The sequence below is a fragment of the Hippocampus bargibanti genome, linkage group LG04 (genome assembly GCF_051943395.1).
Source record: "Hippocampus bargibanti isolate YZ-2025 linkage group LG04, ASM5194339v1, whole genome shotgun sequence".
In the NCBI taxonomy this organism is placed as follows: Eukaryota; Metazoa; Chordata; class Actinopteri; order Syngnathiformes; family Syngnathidae; genus Hippocampus; species Hippocampus bargibanti.
Genome location: NC_142737.1, coordinates 15671997 through 15690008, shown reverse-complemented (window position 1 = coordinate 15690008; position 18012 = coordinate 15671997). Strand labels below are relative to the sequence as shown.

The 18012-nt window shown below is 38.6% G+C and overlaps 1 protein-coding gene across 2 annotated transcripts; it reads left to right on the top strand.

Moving 5' to 3' along the window:
- Positions 1-5805: 5805 nt before the first annotated feature.
- Positions 5806-17427, top strand: slc2a11b (solute carrier family 2 member 11b). Of its 2 annotated transcripts, none has more exons than XM_088994310.1 (12): positions 5806-5986; positions 11202-11300; positions 11619-11779; positions 12001-12125; positions 12847-12976; positions 13966-14114; positions 14333-14526; positions 14629-14739; positions 15886-15987; positions 16086-16161; positions 16253-16380; positions 17230-17427. In XM_088994310.1, the coding sequence occupies exons 1-12, from the start codon at positions 5945-5947 to the stop codon at positions 17422-17424; spliced, it is 1512 nt and encodes a 503-aa protein (XP_088850436.1). In that variant the 5' UTR covers positions 5806-5944; the 3' UTR covers positions 17425-17427. The 2 variants fall into 2 exon arrangements, with proteins under 2 accessions (XP_088850436.1, XP_088850435.1); XM_088994309.1 differs by lacking the exon at positions 5806-5986 and adding an exon at positions 9353-9812.
- Positions 17428-18012: the final 585 nt, after the last annotated feature.

Sequence of the window (18012 nt, the reverse complement as noted above, 5' to 3'; positions counted from 1 at the left end):
TTTTTCAGCATTTTTGACCACGACATTCATCAAGGAGGAGACTGTGCTGAGCGGTTGCGCCTTTTCGGCAGCATGAATATGCCAGTACTGTTTTTGAATGGGAGGAATGTCGGAGCCATTCGACTGCCATCGCTGGACACCAAAGGGGCCATTGTGCTTTTTTGCACCTGTAATGGGCAGCATCTTCACAGCCCCGCTTTGTTTAGCGGAAAGGTCAGTGCTGTTGGACAGTCTGCGGCTGGATGCATGCATGGCTTGAGGAGCACGCGATAAGAAGAAAGGAGCGTCAGCGCAGTGCGCCGATGCGTATTTGGAACTGTTGCGGCTTGGAATTGAAGCAGATTTATGTGGAACAGGAGATGTGAGACAATCTCTTTTCGTCAATGGATGCTACAGCTGCGTGTTTGCTTTCAACATTTAGCTTGTAGTCGACGTGCACATTCCACCATGATGTCCCTGATCCACTGGTGGAAAGATGCTTTGATCCTCTCCTCTTTCATCTAGAACTGCTTCATGTCATCACAAAGAGGGTACAGCAAGTCCTGAAGAATGAATGTCTCTCTGTGTCTTTGTTTTGTCATATTGTCTCTATGCTGTCATATTATTTGTTATTTAGTTTTTTTTTGATCTTTTGACTTCAAGACGGCGCCGCGAGAGTGGCTGCCTTTCCAGCAGCTCATGTATTTTGTTTTTCTACTTTCATTCCTTTCATCACTTTGCTGCTGTGAAATGTAAATTTCTCCACTGTGAGACTAATAATAATAATAATAATAATAATAATAATAATAATAATAATAATAATAATAATAATAATAATAATAATAATAATAAATTTCATTTATAAGCGCCTTCCAATCCAATCCAAATCCAATCCAAGGTCCCGCCCCCTTGTTCATGACGTCACGCCAGGACGTCTTCGCCTTTCTCTAGAATCAAAACAATGGCTTCAGATTCGGAGAAGATGCTTTCTTGTTACTCATCCAGTTATGAATATGATTCAAATAGTTCTGAAGAGGAAAACATAAATGTTTGGATTGGATTGAATTGGATTTGCCTTTATTAGTCTCACAGTGGATAAATTTACATTTCACAGCAGCAAAGTGATGAAAGGAATGAAAGTAGAAAAACAAAATACATGAGTTGCTGGAAAGGCACTCCCACTCTCGCGGCGCCGTCTTGAAGTCAAAAGAACCAAAAAAATCGATTAAAGAAGTAATTGCGTGTCAATTAAAGCCATCAGGACTCCAATGTAGCGTCCCAGAAAAAGCACACGATGGCGCCCAAGCTCCGTTGGAAATGGGCTGATTTGTCTGCTGGGAATTTGTGTCAACTAGAATCAAATAGTAGTCTTGGTGCGACACACAACGATTAACCATCGCGTCATTCATGTGTTTTTCTTCTAACTTCGCCATCAACACGGATCAACACAAAGTTTTCAGACCAAACACAATACCCAAAATGCATTGTGTGTCGCTTTCTCAGTCAGGGGCGTTCCAGACATGACGTCATGTCAGGCATCGTCATCAACTCGAAAACAAGACTTCCTGAATATTCGGCGCGAGTCTTAAAATGTAAAATATATCTGTATGCGGTGGAATCTTTGTAAAATACGCTCAGTAGAAGTAATTTGAAGCCATTTTACAAATTATGGACACAACTTGTCCGAAAGCGTCGGTTGTCCTTTAAGGTTTAAGGTTTGAAACTAATCTCCAGGCTTCCTTTGTGGGGTTTCAATAAAATTTAAAAAACAACTACGTAACAAGGAATGTGTGACAAGTACCAGTGACGTGCAGTCAGGGGAGGCATCATGGAAATATCAAATGAAAACATAAATTAAACAATTATATGTATTTAGTGATTTGTACTTTAAAGTTCTTTTCCATTTAACTTCACCATTTTTGGATTATTTTTCAAAATCGCTGAATTTTCACATTTACCGTTCAAATACTAAGTAGAGACGAGCGGTGAGGCAGCAGCCGGCTGAGCCTCACCATGGATTGCGCAATCAGTATGCTCACTGTGCTGGCTTGCTCTGCAGTGAGACCGCATTGCTGTCCCTCTGCATATCGCGATTAAAGTATTCAAACACTTTTAGTATATGAACTAAATTTCTACAGTTTAGCTGGTGTATATAAGGTAGAGTCACTTTACATTATAAACACTGTACTACAGTGTTTATTTTATTTTATTTTATTTTATTTTATTTTAATCAAAACGGTGTGCATAGGTGAGGCACACTTTTCTCCTGCCTCATGACAGGGGGCGCTGGTGATTACAGATTCTTCTTGCGCCTCCTCGGCTGCAGTATAATAGAATTAGTGAGAGCAAGCTACAGTAAACAGTTAGCAAGTTAAGTGCAACCATCTAGTCATTTTTTCGTGTTGCTTGGCCTTACTTTCAGAATGGAGGATTACATATCTAAATTGAAAGAAATAGAGAGACTTTTAAAACTGTTGCATCAATAACTAAAAGTTATTGATGCCTTTTTTCAGAAGGAGCGGCACATGGACTTCATTGATAAGTAAAGGTAACACGATAATCACCTTTTTTAATTCTTTTTTCTCTGCTAGTTTGTATATACAAAGAATGCTGACATGACATTTTAAACAAAACACGTTAACTGTTGCCAATCAAATGGTGAATAAGCTACTCTTTAGGGTTCATGTTTGTAAATCTGACTGTGATGACGTCAGTGCCTCACCAACCTCACCGCACGTCACTGACAAGTACAACAACGAAGGCAGGAGTGTGATTTATCTGTGTGTGTATATACCCGTTGTCATTCATCCCGTTGATCATCATTATTTGCCAGATGGAGAAGAAATTGGGTATACCCCTTACTGGTCATGGGTTAATTGCAGGCTACATTGAGTCAAGACAGCCCAATCCACCCATCCACCCATCCACCCATCCACCCATCTATCCATCTATCCATCGAAATATTTCTACGTTATTCACATTCATACCAATGGACAATAAAGAGTTTTCACTGAACTGAAGATACTGTACATGTTTTTGGAATGTGCAAGTAGCCGGAATACCACAAAGAAGTCACGCTAGCCCACCCAAGCAAAACATACATTCTTCACACAGAAACCCTGGAGCTGAAAATTAAAACTCAATGTTCAGCATTAAGGACCAAACATGCAATCCTCTACTCCACTCTGCTCATTTACTGGCTCTGTAGACATTTTCATTAACTTGCTGTATTTGTTTGTTTATTATTTTGTGAAATTACTGTATTTACCTCCAAAGTCTTTGTGCGGACCTAGTGACCATTCTGTAGTGTTCAGAGACCACAAACCAGCTCAGTTGAAGATGACACAAAAACACAGGAAGGCACTGGTAAACAGCTGGAGGAGGGATAATAAGCCTACAAATTCCATTGTGCTCTCTAATAATGTCTTGTGATTGTCCGTGTTTTTTTAAATCACAGAATGTTCAATGATATTTGCGGATTTTTTGATAGAGTACCGGTATCTCAAAGCTTTTTCTTCACAAGGTCTTCTGTTTGCTCTGCTGACCAGCCTCAAGGTCTGTTTTGTGACAAAACCATCATTCATCCTGTGTCTAATCATATGATCAAATGAAACACAAACATTTTTTTCCTCTTCATTCCCATTCCTTAACCATGTGGTTTTAAACAATATGACTTGACTATGTATTTGTCAGGTTCACCAATAGTAATAATAATAATAATAATAATAATAATAATAATAATAATAATAATAAAGAAGAAGAAGAAGAAGAAGAAGAAGAAGAAGAAGAAGAAGAAGAAGAAGAAGAAGAAGAAGAAGAAGAAGAAACTTTCAAAGCTCTCAAGGACACTTTACAGTCACAGACAAGCATAGGTACTGTAATAATGAATAAATATAATTACAAATAGACAAGTAGACATTTATTCAAAAAGGAAAGAAAGAGGCACTCCGGTGGATTGGCAAGTTCTGCCGATTCTTTGACAGCTCCCCTACTTATTTGGTTCACAGGCATAACACACAGTGTACTTGTTTACTAATGTGTCATTAATAATTTCATACTGTACATGTTTTATATATATATATATATATATATATATATATATATATATATATATATATATATATATATATATATATATATATATATATATATATATATATATATATATATATATATATATATATATATATATATATATATATATATATATAAATAATCCTCGTCTCACCCACCATGGGTGGTGTCTGTCCCCATTTCAGCTCGGGTCCTCTACCAGAGGCCAGGAAGCTTGAGGGTTCTGCGCAGTATCCGTGCTGTTCCCAGCACCGCGCTTTTATGGACCGAGATATCCGATGTTGTTCCCGGGATCTGTTGCAACCACTCGTCGAGTTTGGGGGTCACTGCCCCAAGTGCTCCGACCACCACAGGCACGACTGTCACCTTTACCTTCCAGGCTCTCTCCAGCTCCTCTCTGAGCCCTTGGTATTTCTCGATTTTCTCATGTTCCTTCTTTCTGATGTTCCCATCACTCGGGACCGCTACATCCACGACAACGGCTTTCCTTTCCCCTTTATCTATGACCACGATATTTGGTTGGTTGGCCATTACCATCTTGTCAGTCTGTATCTGGAAGTCCCACAGGATTTTTGCTCGGTCATTCTCCACCACCTTGGGAGGTGTTTCCCATTGTGACCTTGGGGTTTCCAGTCCATACTCCGCACAGATGTTTCGGTAGACTATGCCAGCCACCTGGTTATGGCGCTCCATGAACAAAGCGGAGATGGACGAGATGCGATATATATATATATATATATATATATATATATATATATATATATATATATATATATATATATATATATATATATATATATATATATATATATATATATATATATATATATATATATATATATATATATATATATATATATATATATATATATATATATATATATATATATATATATATATATATATATATATATATATATATATATATATATATATATATATATATATATCGCTATTGTGCAGACACCGATTGTTGAGGTTTTCTTCTGAACAGGCAGCCTATATCATTTAGCATTTTCAACTTTGTTTATGAGTTCACATGAGTCCATTTCATGATTCCCTTTCTGAGCCCCAGCTTCAAAACTCCCGCAGGATTATGGCGATTATGTGGAAACTGGGAGGCCTTGCGGAAATCTGGATAATGTAACCCAGATGACATTTTAGAATTGTTTAAATGTCTCGATGAATTTGTATTTTTCTTTTTTATATGAGTCTACCATTCTTTTTGCACTTTTGTGTCACTATTTTGTGCATACTTGTTTTATTTTATTTCACTATTTGTTAACATTTCTGCTTCGACGTCTGTTGTTATACCGCGATATAAATCAATATGTATTGTATTGGATTGTTCTTTTTGTCATTGTTTCTTTCCATGCTCAGTTTCTTTCTTTATGATTGTCTTTTCGGGTACTTGTAGCCTACCCTTATTCAGTTTGTTTTTGTGAGTGAAAAAACATTGCATGGATTTTGCTGTCCCCATGAGGTTTTCTTATCATAGAATTGAAATCAGATCGTGTGTATGTTTTTTATCAACTTCTCCCTGGACACAAAATACAACACAAATGATGTTTTTTTATTTTTGAAAACTTCAGCAAAAATGTTCATTGGCATGACTATTTTTTTACAGACCCCACAATTCTACTGTCCTTGTGTTCCTTATTTGGGTCAGAAATCACAAGCCTCGCAAGCTTCACATGCCTCAGCCCCAAGAATGCATCTTGAGGGGTTACTGAACCCCCCGCCCCCAGCTCCTCGGCCCCTCTGCTTTCCGGAGCTGAGATCATATGCTACACCTTCCGGCAGCATTCCATTATGCAAGACTTTTGTGTGAAGCGGAACATTTATTGTCCACGATTCATTTAAACATATTTGCTGTTTTGAAACTTTTACCATGGAGATCAGTGAGGAACCACCTGCTGGATCAAAAAAAAGAGTAAGTCAACTTTAGTTGTAGTTGCTGGAAATTATGTTGCATATATTTTAGACAGATTGTTGTTGAGGAAATCTAATACTGTAAATGTAACAGAAAGATAGTGATTTTCTCTAGTATAGATAGTGATGGAACCAAACATAGCAAGTCATTTCAACTGTGTCGTACTTGCAGTTGGCATTTTCAGTGTGAATTCCAAGTGACATCTGGTGTCATTGTGTGGGTGAACAAAAATGGAATGAAAATCCCACAAGTCTGCAAAGAACCTCTGCCTTTAAAACTCACATAGTAGAACACAACAACTGCCGCATGCACTATATGGATATTTTGACCACAAAAAAACAAAAGTTTACCTATCGAGCATGGACAAACATTTTCAGGGAAATAATGCAATTAAATATTTATTTTTTGGCCAAACAATGACCAAAAACTTTGTGGCCACGTATTTCCCTTTTTGCCGTCACTTTTTTTCTTCTGCAATATAAAGTCATGCATTTTGATTAATTGTAATCAAACAGTTGTTGCAACGTATTAGTCCAGTGTCTGTTTTGATTTGTTCATTTAAAATGAGGTGATTTGAAGATATGAGACTCAAAATAAATCAGGTAGGTAGACATTTACTGAGGAAAGGGCGCGGAAAATTGGACTGGACCCTCCGCACCCTGCCCACCACCTTTTCCAGGTGCTCCCCTCAGGCAGGCGCTACCGATCCATGCGCACCAAATCCATCAGGCCTCATTCGGCTGATTCTGATTCTGATTATGATAAGGCACACCCAAAAGTCTTGATTCTCTGTAAAAGATGACCCCGTACCTTATACGCAGGTGCGCCTTACACGTGAAGCGATATTGAGCCACAACATGTCTTACAACTATTGTCAGCAGCCACCGACTCAATTTCCCCATGTTGAAGTAGTGCGGAAGCCCAGGTTCTACTGTAGCGCCTTATATTGTGGCGTACCTTATATTTGGAAAACATTTTATGTATTTATACATTATATTTGGAAAACTTTTTATCTATTTATAAATTATATTTGCAAAAGTTTTTTCATTCATTGAATGTGTGCCTTATATATGGAAAACGTTTGAAAATACACCATTCTTTGGGGGAGCGCCTTATACTCCGGTCCACCTGATACACCGGAAAATACGGTATTTGTCATTTTTTTTATGATGATACTAGTACTACCGGAGACAAATTCCTTGTGTGTTCTACATACTTGGCCAATAAAGATGATTCTGATTCTTATTTAAAGCTAAAATTTCTATTTTCAAGAGACTTAAGTTATTTTGAAAGACTGGGGAATTATGTGTCCTATGTTTAAAACACACAAGAAATTGTGATTCCTCAATGCGTCATCCTCTGTGACTGATGCGCGGTTACAGAAGGTTGAGGGTGCACCACAGATTTTCCATCTGACATCCATGCAAATCCTTACCTGGTAAATGACACAGATACAGATAAAATGCAAAACCAACAAAAAGTAAAGAGAAATCGCTGCTATCAACAACCTAAAAACAAAGCATAAAAAAGTGCTTGCAAAAGGCGAAGTAAAGTCACAGACAATACAAACAACTTGACAAGTGTCCAAATTCACGTGAAATACAAGATCACAAAAACAAACCAAAAAAAATACAAATACTTGCAAAAATAACAAACACGGTCAATAAGCCGACAGATACTTGGGATCTTGGCTGGCCTTAAATACTGAGTAAATAGTAGGCTTCATTGGCCATTGAGGAACAGGTAGGCCTGGTGGAGGGAAACGCCCATCACTCCAGCCTGAGCTGAAAGACAATCAAAACCGACAGAAAACAGACAGATGCATTCTGAAAGAACTGAAAAGCAACCACGATATACCTACCTCTATCTATAGGATAGAAAATTACTTATCTTTCTTCAGTTTTGAAAGTCTCTCTGTCTCAACGGAGATCACTGCCAGTGAAGAAAGGCGTCCTTGATCAGTCCTATTCCGACTGTATGTTTTCAGTGCTGAGAATGACAATCTCGTCTACTTCTACAGCAACAAATGGGGCTGCACCGATCTCCTTTTTAATGTCATTTCTAATGACATCACCAATTGCTTCAATTAAATCATTCTGTATTCTGTTTCACAGGCTAGAAAATACAGTGGATGTCCCAAAATGACTCGCTAGCCTGTCATCTTTCTCAGCGAAAGCATGTAATAGTTCAACATAGTTGCCACGATTAGCAGAGCGTTTACTTTCATCATTTCCACGAAATGCCAGCTGTTGTTTGGCAAGGAAGCAGGTGGCATTGATGAGATCTTTTAAAATCTCCCGGTTCTCCTTTACCTTAGCATTGTGGATGCTGATGTTGAGTCTTCGCTTATTTTTGATGAGGCTCCGTTGTAAATTTTTCACGTCGCAATATCCCATTTGAGTCCAGGCATTGTCACAAGTTGAGAACAGAAGGCAGGAAAAGCAGAAAAGGCGGTTTCTTGCTGGACATCCACACAGCCAGCCTTTTCGTGTGTACCAGTCCGCCTGAAAAGAGCGAGTATTGTGTCCCGTTGTCTGAAGCAAACCTTTTAGCTCCGGTGTTGGTCTTCCTTTAATTATTACCTCCTGCTTCGATTGAAAGTCCAGTTTTGAAAATTCTTTCAATTTAGATATGTAATCCTCCATTCTGAAAGTGAGGCCAAGCAACACGAAAAAATGACTGCAGGGTTGCACTTTAGTTGCTAACTGTTTATTGTAGCTTTCTGTCTCTAATTCTATTATTCTGCATACCTGGAGTCGGAAGTATCTCTGGAATCACAAGCACCCCCTGTCATGAGGCGGGAGAACTGTTTGCCTCACCTACGCACAGCGTTTTGATAAAAATAAAACAAAATGAACACTGTAGTACAGTGTTTATAATGTACAATGACTCTACATTATATACACCAGCTAAACTGTAGAAATTTAGTTCATATACTAAACGTGTTTGAACGTTTTAATAGCGATATGCAGAAGGACAGCAATGCGGTCTCACTGCAGAGCAAGCCAGCACAGTAAGCATAGTGATTGCGCAATCCATGGTGAGGCTCAGCCGGCTGCTGCCTCACCGCTCGTCTCTACTTAGTATTTGAACGGTAAATGTGAAAATTCAGCGATTTTGAAAAAAATCCTAAAACTGTGAAGTTAAATGGACAAGAACTTTAAAGTACAAATCACTAAATACATATAACTGTTTAATTTTTTTTTCATTTGATATTTCCATGACAGCTTTCCATGATGACAGGTGAGGCACTGCCTCACCTGCCTCCCCTGACTGCACGTCACTGGCCGGCTCTACCCAATTTGGTGCCCTAGGCAAGATTACATCCCGGCGCCCCCAATACAATTCAATGCAATTCATACAATTCACGGGAGGCGTGGCGGCGCCCCTCCAGCAGATGGCGCCCTAGGCGACCGCCTATGCCAAGAGTCGGCCCTGCCTTGAGGCGCAGTCAAAAGTACAAGTCGCCCCGTGACATGTTCATTTTTAACTCAACGGATGACTATACTTGAGTTCATCTTTTCAAGGGAATCCGCTTGTGATGCGTGGACATTTCATGGCCTCATGCGAGGCATCGTCTCAGAGTGGGAAGATAAAGTGATTCTTCACCCTCCTCCGGTCGCATTATACACAAAATCACTGCATTGTTGTGGGATAAAACCAGATTCTAGCGAGATTCGACCTCATTTAATCAACGAAGACGCTTTGGAGAACGAGCAGAAAAATCTCATGCGCAAAAATGTCGAACAACGAAAATTGGGAAAATAACTACGAATACACACCTCTGTTAATTAAAGAGCCAGAAGAAACAAAACCGGGATTGAAGGTATGTGAAGTCTTTACTCAATTGTGTCAGCATTAGTTGAAAAGATATTTGGTTTACGATGAGAATTTGGCAGTGTTATGCAAATGTGAGGAAAAAATAAGAATAAGAAACCCTTTATTTGTATCACAATGGAGAAACTGCCATTGGACTCTAATAGTTTTCCTTTCCCCGCTAGTGGAGTCATTTGTAGCAAGAAATAGTTTGTTCACAAATAAACCCCTTCTTGTCACGATGCTTGGTGCTTTTAGTCCATGAGGACTCTCTGTCCAAGATCCTTGAAGCGCAAACCCCATGACATATGCAGCACACAACAAGACTGAAGACACTACATAAAAGCATTTTCTCCGAGTCTGTGACCCATCTTTCATGCTCCCTTTGTCCATTTTGTTCCATCGCAATAAACAATGAGAATGTGCATTTGAACCTGAACTTTTCTTACATCAGTATTGACCAGTGGCGGACCGTCCAGGCCTGTAAGTAAAGCCTTCTCTGCTGGCCTAAATATATCTGAATCACGGACTGATGTTAATTAGATTTTTTCCATGAATTCTTATTAAATAATTCCAAATTGTCTTTCAGCTTATTTAATTACCTTTGTCCTGTTACACTGCTTCCAGATGTGTGTTTTTAATTTAAGCATTGAACCATTCACATGCATTGCAGCCATCATTTATTACGAGGGTCAGAAATCTACCTGGGCGCCTTCACAATCAGTTCTGTGGGCCCTGTCGTATCGAAAGTGTCGATCAAACTTTTGGTCTAACCAATCAGATTTTCAGTTGGCAACCCAAAAGGGGTACCAACACCTTGAAGGCGCTGGTCAACGTCAGAGTTTTAGCAAACTATGATTGGCTATTCATAAGCCAATCATAGTATCTCTAGCGGCTAGAGTCTAGCCGCTGTTGATAACTGCCTACTGGCGAGCTAGCACACTGTATCGGTAGCGAGCTGCATAAACAAATATATTGTGTTGATTTAATAGAAGTTTTGTCAACCCACAATGGCTGAAGGAGGAGAAGAAACGGATTTGATTGGTGATTTACTGTCAAAGCCATTCTCAAGATGGACTTTTCAAGAAAAAATGGACATCATTAAGAAAAGTCGGTCAGTTATTTCCTGGCTAACCGTACCCTCTGGTGGATTTGTCGTAAACCACACCACACTTTTTTTCAGTCTGGATTGATTCAGACTTTGCACTACTGAAAGCCTAGCGATGAAATCCACGGCCCGCCACTGGTATTGACACGTGTATATGTTGGAACTTACTAAGTCCAACGTTATGTTCTTCCTGTGACAGTCATCAACAATTTGTTGCAAGAAATTGTGTGGTCATTTCTTTCTTTCTTTCTTTCTTTCTTTCTTTCTTTCTTTTTTACATTTCTCGGGCAGATCCCAAACAAAACCCTTCTTCTGGCTGCGTTTGCTGCTGGTGTCGGAGGGACCTTCCAATTCGGTTATAACGTCTCGGTAATAAATGCACCCACCGAGGTAATGCTGCTGTTTTCTACTGTGAACGTAATCACATTTTGATACGTCTGTTTTTATTTGGTATGCATGCTCACTGAGGGGTTATCAAGCCTATCTCACAATTCAGAGGTTCCCCAGTCTGAATCTCGACGTAGGCCTTCGTGTGTGTCTGTTATCCGTTGGTGTAAGCGTGAATGGTTAGTATAAAAGTGTGTAAGTGCCCTCTGATGATTGACTGGGAATTAATTCCTCGCATATCACCCCAAATCAGGTGAGCGGTATTCAAAGTGTCGAAAATGTATGATGGTATTCATCTTATTTCCCTTCTCATGTTTCTAGTATGTGCAAAATTTCATCAACCAAACGTGGACAGAGCGTTACCAAAGTGACATCACAGGTGGTGTCCTCACTTTAATGTGGTCCACTGTTGTGTCTGTATTTACCCTTGGAGGACTAATAGGAGTGTCAGTTGGAGGAACATTGTCAGTAAAGCTGGGAAGGTATGCTTTTTTCCCCATGTATGTGTCCGCGAGTGTGTGTATAATGCTTTGTATTGATCGTATTCAATATGAGATAAACAACATACACGTTTTGAAACACCTTCCAAACACTTCTAGAAATCTTCTAAGTGTGACAATCAAAGCAAAATATTTGCATGAATTCTGTTTCGAATGATGTTGTGTAGTCATGAAACACGCGCCACATGTCTGTGTTGCAATAGGAAAGGGACTTTATTGGTTAATAATATTTTTGCCATGACGGCGGCTCTGGCGATGGCTCTGAGCTACCCAACAGGAATATTTGAACTCATCATCTTGGGACGTATTCTCATTGGAATAAATTCTGGTAAATCACATTCAGTTCTATTTAAAATGCCAATACAGTGAGACCTCAACTTACGAACTTAATTGGTTCCCAGAGAGAGTGTGTCAGGCGAAAAGTGTGTATCTCAAAAAAAAATTCCCATAGGAAACCATTAATATGGGAATAATCCGTTCCCGGGTTTCCATAAAATATACTTTTCAACTTAATAAGCCTTAAAACTACATACAAAATACCTTATTCTATGTATAATAAATGTGCTATTGTATTGTAATGAAAGAAATACACTGCATTGTATCATAAAGTCACTTAATTTACATTTGTGATGGTCATTGGTGGCTTGATGGAATGGCGTTGGAGGTCAAAGGGAATTGCTGTTTGGAAAGAGAGGCACATTACATGAGGACTGTAATTAAAGAAATAAACTGTTCTGTAAAATAACGTTTTATTTACCTTTTTGATGGTCGTTGATGGCTTATGGAAGGAGAGTCACCTTCCATAAGGACTGTTGGTAACTTAACTTCTGGTGCTCTTCGGTCGTGTGCTTCCGCCGAAGATCACTCCGCCAGCCGTGGTGGGTGTGTATTATGAAAATAGTGCTTATTATAAGGTTTAATTTTCAGAAATTTGACGTTTGTAAGACGAAAAGTTTGTAAGATAAGGTGTTTGTAAGTTGAAGTCTCACTGTATCTGATTTTTTGTCTGATAAGGGTGTCAATGATGTTAATGTGTGTGATTTAATTAGGCATTGGCCTCTGTGTTCAACCTTTGTACTTGGTGGAAATCGCTCCAACATCCATCCGCGGCCTCATGGGAATGGGGACCTCCATTTTCTTGACGGGTGGGATCTTCACCGGACAAGTGATGGGTCTCAAGTAAGAAATATTTTATTATTTACGTTTTTATAGTTTGTTAAATATTGCTACATGGAAGTACAGTGGTGTCTTAAGTCAAAAGTTTTGTTTTGTGCTTGTAACTCACAACATGCACATTTCAAATCATCTTTCTATATTGAAATGAATGAGGAGGCCATTAACCTGTTCAATTTGTGTTCGAATCAAGTTTGCTGATTTTAATGTAAATTATGTGATTGTTTCATATACATATATAACTCACTTAGTCTTTTATACCTTTACGGTAATCCAGCAGTGGTATTAAAGATCTTGAAGTCTCTATTTTTATAAGATTAACTCATTCGCTGTCATTCCCAAATTTATTCGGGAATTGATAAGCATGACGTGGAGCGCCATTGCCAAATTTGTAGCAAGGGGGCGGCATTTACCTTCTGTACAGCCACTTCCACTTTCAATGCAGATAACTCTACAACCGAGTAAGTGTGAAATATTGTTTTTTTTCTGATGAAAGAAGATAGTCTAAGGTTTCTTACGCTGCATCAATGTTTATGTTGTCCTAAAACTCGATATTCTGGGGGTCCTGCTATTTGAGTGAAAATGACAAGAACGGTGGCAATAGAGTGGACACATATTTGAATATCGTCTGGCAGTGAATGAGTTAATCGTAATTAGCAGTGACGTGCAGTCAGTGGAGGCAGGTGAGGCAGTGCCTCACCTATCATCATGGAAAGCTGTCATGGAAATATCAAATGAAAAAATAAATTAAACAGTTAGATGTATTTAGTGATTTGTACTTTAAAGTTCTTGTCAATTTAACTTCACCGTTTTAGGAGTTTTTTCAAAATCGCTGAATTTTCACATTTACCGTTCAAATACTAAGTAGAGACGAGCGGTGACGTCATTGATGACGTCAGTGCCTCACCAGCCATGAACCTAATTACGATCCCTCTTCACCTGAAATAAAATTATGAGTGCACGACAGATGTTCTAACAGTTGTGTGGTTGAACAGAGAAGTGATGGGCAAAGAAGAGTACTGGCCCATTCTTCTTGCAACCACATGCATTCCAGCAATGCTGCAGCTCCTGATGCTTCCGTGGTTCCCGGAAAGTCCACGCTTCCTGCTTATTGACAGGGGAGATTATGAGGGATGCAGAAAAGGTGAACCTAATCTTGCATATGCTTGAACTTTGGTTGTTTCTTCAAGTGTTCTTATCCAGTCCTCAAGATTAATTAAAGTCTTCAAAATTGCCTTGAGCAAAGAGATGTACCATTATCAGCACGGTATCATGTTATCACATTTGATTCAGTGAACCTGGATGAAAAAATGATTTGGCACAACAATCACCACATGCTTCTCATCTTTTTTTTGCCTGCAGCCCTCAGGCAACTCCACGGTGCAACTGATTGTGGTGGTGAAATGGAGGATATAGAGAAGGAGAAAAGCAATCAAGAACAGGATGGATCCAAAGTGAAGAAGCCATGGGAGTTACTTGCAGACCGCAACGTACGCTGGCAGCTTGTCAGCATCATGCTTCTCAATTCAGCTCAGCAGCTGAATGGAATCAATGCTGTATGTATAGTGTACTGCCGCTTTTACTTTAAGTAATATTTCCCTCAACTCTGATTTATTTGAGGTCTTAATTTGTAATTCCATTCTATTTTTTTGTCACAGTTTTACTTCTACACAACTTATGTGTTTACACAAGCAGGAATTCCCAGTGAGAGAATACCATATGCAACAGTCGGCACCGGTGCCTGTGAATGCCTCACTGCTTTGACCTGTGTAAGTATTTTCTTTATCTACTGTAACTTCATATATTGACTGCATTGGAAAGGTAAGGTGGCTGAGTGGTTTGAACATCTCAGCACAAGTCAGTTCAACTTTATACATAGAGCTTTTTGAAAACAGCCAGAGCAACATAAAACGTGCTGTAAAGTAAAATTTTGATGTAGAGAAAAAAGATAGGGAAAACAATAACCTAATGACAGTAAACAAAAATACAGTACAATACAATGCATATTGATTTATGTAGCACTTTAACAACAGCTAAAGCTGTGACAAAGCGCTTAAAAAAACTCTTCACATTAAATAAAATACAAATAAAAATAATAAACACAAAACATGGACAGTTGTGCAATTCAGACCATAAAGACCTTTCAAACAGCATTAAACAACATTCTACATGGCCCACATCAAAAAGTAATAAACCATCCAGTAATCTATCACTAGAAAATTAAAGTGTGCAGCAAAAATACATACATATCTATTAGTTCTTTATATTAATTTGCTTTACTTATTCAGCATCTGATTTGCAGTAATTTTATACTCAAAAGACCTTCATGTAAAGTTGCAATGAATGAATTTCTCAACTGCAAAGTAAAGGTCCATTCCCTTTCTGGGGGATGTCTTGCAAAAATGATTCGCCACAGGAGGTCACAAGTCATCTTTTCTGGACTCAATCTATTATCCATAATAATCTGAGTTTGTGCTGTGAAACCATGCAAACATTGTGACTGTATCCTAGCATACTGCAAGATGCGTACAGAATTTGAAAATGTTTTCATAGCAATAAAACAACAGCATTCCATTGGTGGGTCAGTCATTATAACCATACTGGAAAGGCCTTTTTATACCAGCAGAAAAAGTAACCAGAAGACGGGTTTTGTTTGGGACCTGCTGAAGAAATTCACAAATGCACCAAAAAAAGTTTCTTGTGACACATTACTGATGCCTGTCAGAGCAAGAACTAAGTTTAAACTCAAAAAGTTACAGCATAAACAAGCGTCACTACCGATCTGGGGAAAATTCAGGTTCTACCGCACATTATCGCTGTGTATTACAAAAGAAGCTTGAAAGGTCAGTGAGAAACTAAGAGAAAATGCTTTCATGGAATGTTTTCAGTCTTGTCATGTGCTGTTTGTGTAACAGGGTTTGCTCATTGAACATCTGGGACGGAAGGTCCTCATTACAGGCGGATACACGCTCATGAGTATCTGCTGCATTTTGTTCACCCTCACCATGAGTTTTCAGGTAGTGAACCACTCTGACATTGTCGATACATACACGTGTTGGTGTTGGGCACTTTTTCTATTGAATATGAACTACTTGTCTTCTCTTGTTCCTCTCAGGAGATCAGTCCAATTTTTCCTTACCTCAGCATGGCATGTATTTTTGCCTTTATTCTGAGTTTTGGATTAGGGCCAGGTAACAATGTTCATTTTATGTCACTTGAGTTTTTACTGGAAGATCGTGCACAGATAATTTGATTCTGGTGTCTCTGTTGTCATATCCGTAGGTGGTGTGACTAATGTCTTGACGATGGAGCTGTTCACGCAAAATGCACGGCCTGCGGCCTACATGATTGCAGGCTCCATAAGCTGGATCAGCTTCTTCTTCATCGGCATGGTCTTTCCTTTTATTGTGGTAAGTAGACAACATGACGCTAACCTGAAGAAAAGGTAGACAGAGGAATCTCTCAGGTCAAACAAAAATCATGGGTGGTCATCCTCTAATTTGTTCACATTTATAGTATTCCATAGAAAACACTGAACATATGACAAATGACATGTTCAAGGGTTAAACCACCGCCATCATCAATTAAAATGTATGAATTCTACATTTTAACATTTAACAACAAGACTACCGTAAAACATTTAAATACACAAATAGCCATGAAAATGCTTTTCTACAGTTGGGAATAATGTTTTTCTGAAACTGAGGATTTTGCTCTGGTCTGGCCTGTATAAATCTTGGTTTTCACAACACTTTCCTTGACTGCATACTGTATACACTGTATGTTTTCAACATGGAGAGGTGTGTTGTTTTATTGTTAGCGTTACAATATTAATTCTACCGGTAACACTAAAGCATTGTGCTGTTTCAGTGTCACATTTATTTATTTATTTATTTATTTATTTATTTATTTATTTTCTTTTTTTTGGGGGGGGGGGGGGGGGGGGGGTATCTTGAATTTCCGAAACGTTGTTATAACCATAGATTGTCATGGAGTTAAACGAACCTGTTGAAACTCACTGCCACTGATTGAAAAAAAAAAATCAATTTGTAGATGGTGTCAATAACATATTAATTCATATCAATGTTATCATGCTTGGAAAACTGAAGAACAAAAGACTAAAACCATACCGGTCCCTGAAATTTTTATTGAAGCCACAGTTTAAAAAATAAATAAATATAAGTACAGTTAAATTACATCTGATGTCACATTTGAGAATGTGGGCCAGGTTTTTGCATATTTGTGTTATCTTTCCACAGATCGGTCTGGGCCAGTACTGTTTCCTGGTGTTCATGGTCATCTGCATCCTCGTGGCAGTTTACATATTCTTTATTATTCCTGAAACCAAGAACAAAACCTTCCTGGAAATCGAGAGTGAGTTTAAGACTGGGAGAAAAAAGAAGGCCTCCATCACCGATGGCTCTGGTTTGACACTATTGACAACCTCAATGTAATATGGACTGTATTCTATGACCCCCAAGTGGATATACTTTTTATATTCATCATAATGGTGCCTTTTGAACAGAACAGTAAAATTCAAGTTTTTCTTACAGAAATGTATCCTGTTTTCTACAGTTTTAATAAATGGACTGTGATTTCCCAATAAAGTTGTCCAGTGGTGGGCCGTCAGAGCCAGCAAGGCCTTCTCTGCTGACCTAACATAATCAGACATCATTATCATAATTATAATAAAAGTCAATTTCATTAAAAAAAATATTTTTTCTAAATATATATATATAATTATTCTACATACTGTTTTCTTGATGTTATATTATATCCATTTGGTTATGCTCCTTTCAGTGTTGTAGTTTTAGGTCAGAGTTTTTAATCCAATCAGAATTCAGCTAGTTTGTGTCACCAGGCTGTATGAAATCTGACCGACGCCTTCAGAATCAACAGTGAGGGCATCTGTGCGCTGTACATGAACGGGCACATGTAGTTGATATATAGTTGCGATAGCCAATCAGATCACGAGTTGGCACAGTAAGGCCAAATAGAGGGCCTCACGTTGAACATGACATATACGCGTCATGTGATTGGAT

Coding starts and splice junctions, on each gene's coding strand:
- slc2a11b (XM_088994309.1), top strand. CDS start 9,726: ATGTCGAACAACGAAAATTGGGAAAATAACTACGAATACACACCTCTG. Junction 11,301..11,618: donor TAATAAATGCACCCACCGAG/GTAATGCTGCTG, acceptor TCATGTTTCTAG/TATGTGCAAAATTTCATCAA. Junction 16,381..17,229: donor TGGTCTTTCCTTTTATTGTG/GTAAGTAGACAA, acceptor ATCTTTCCACAG/ATCGGTCTGGGCCAGTACTG.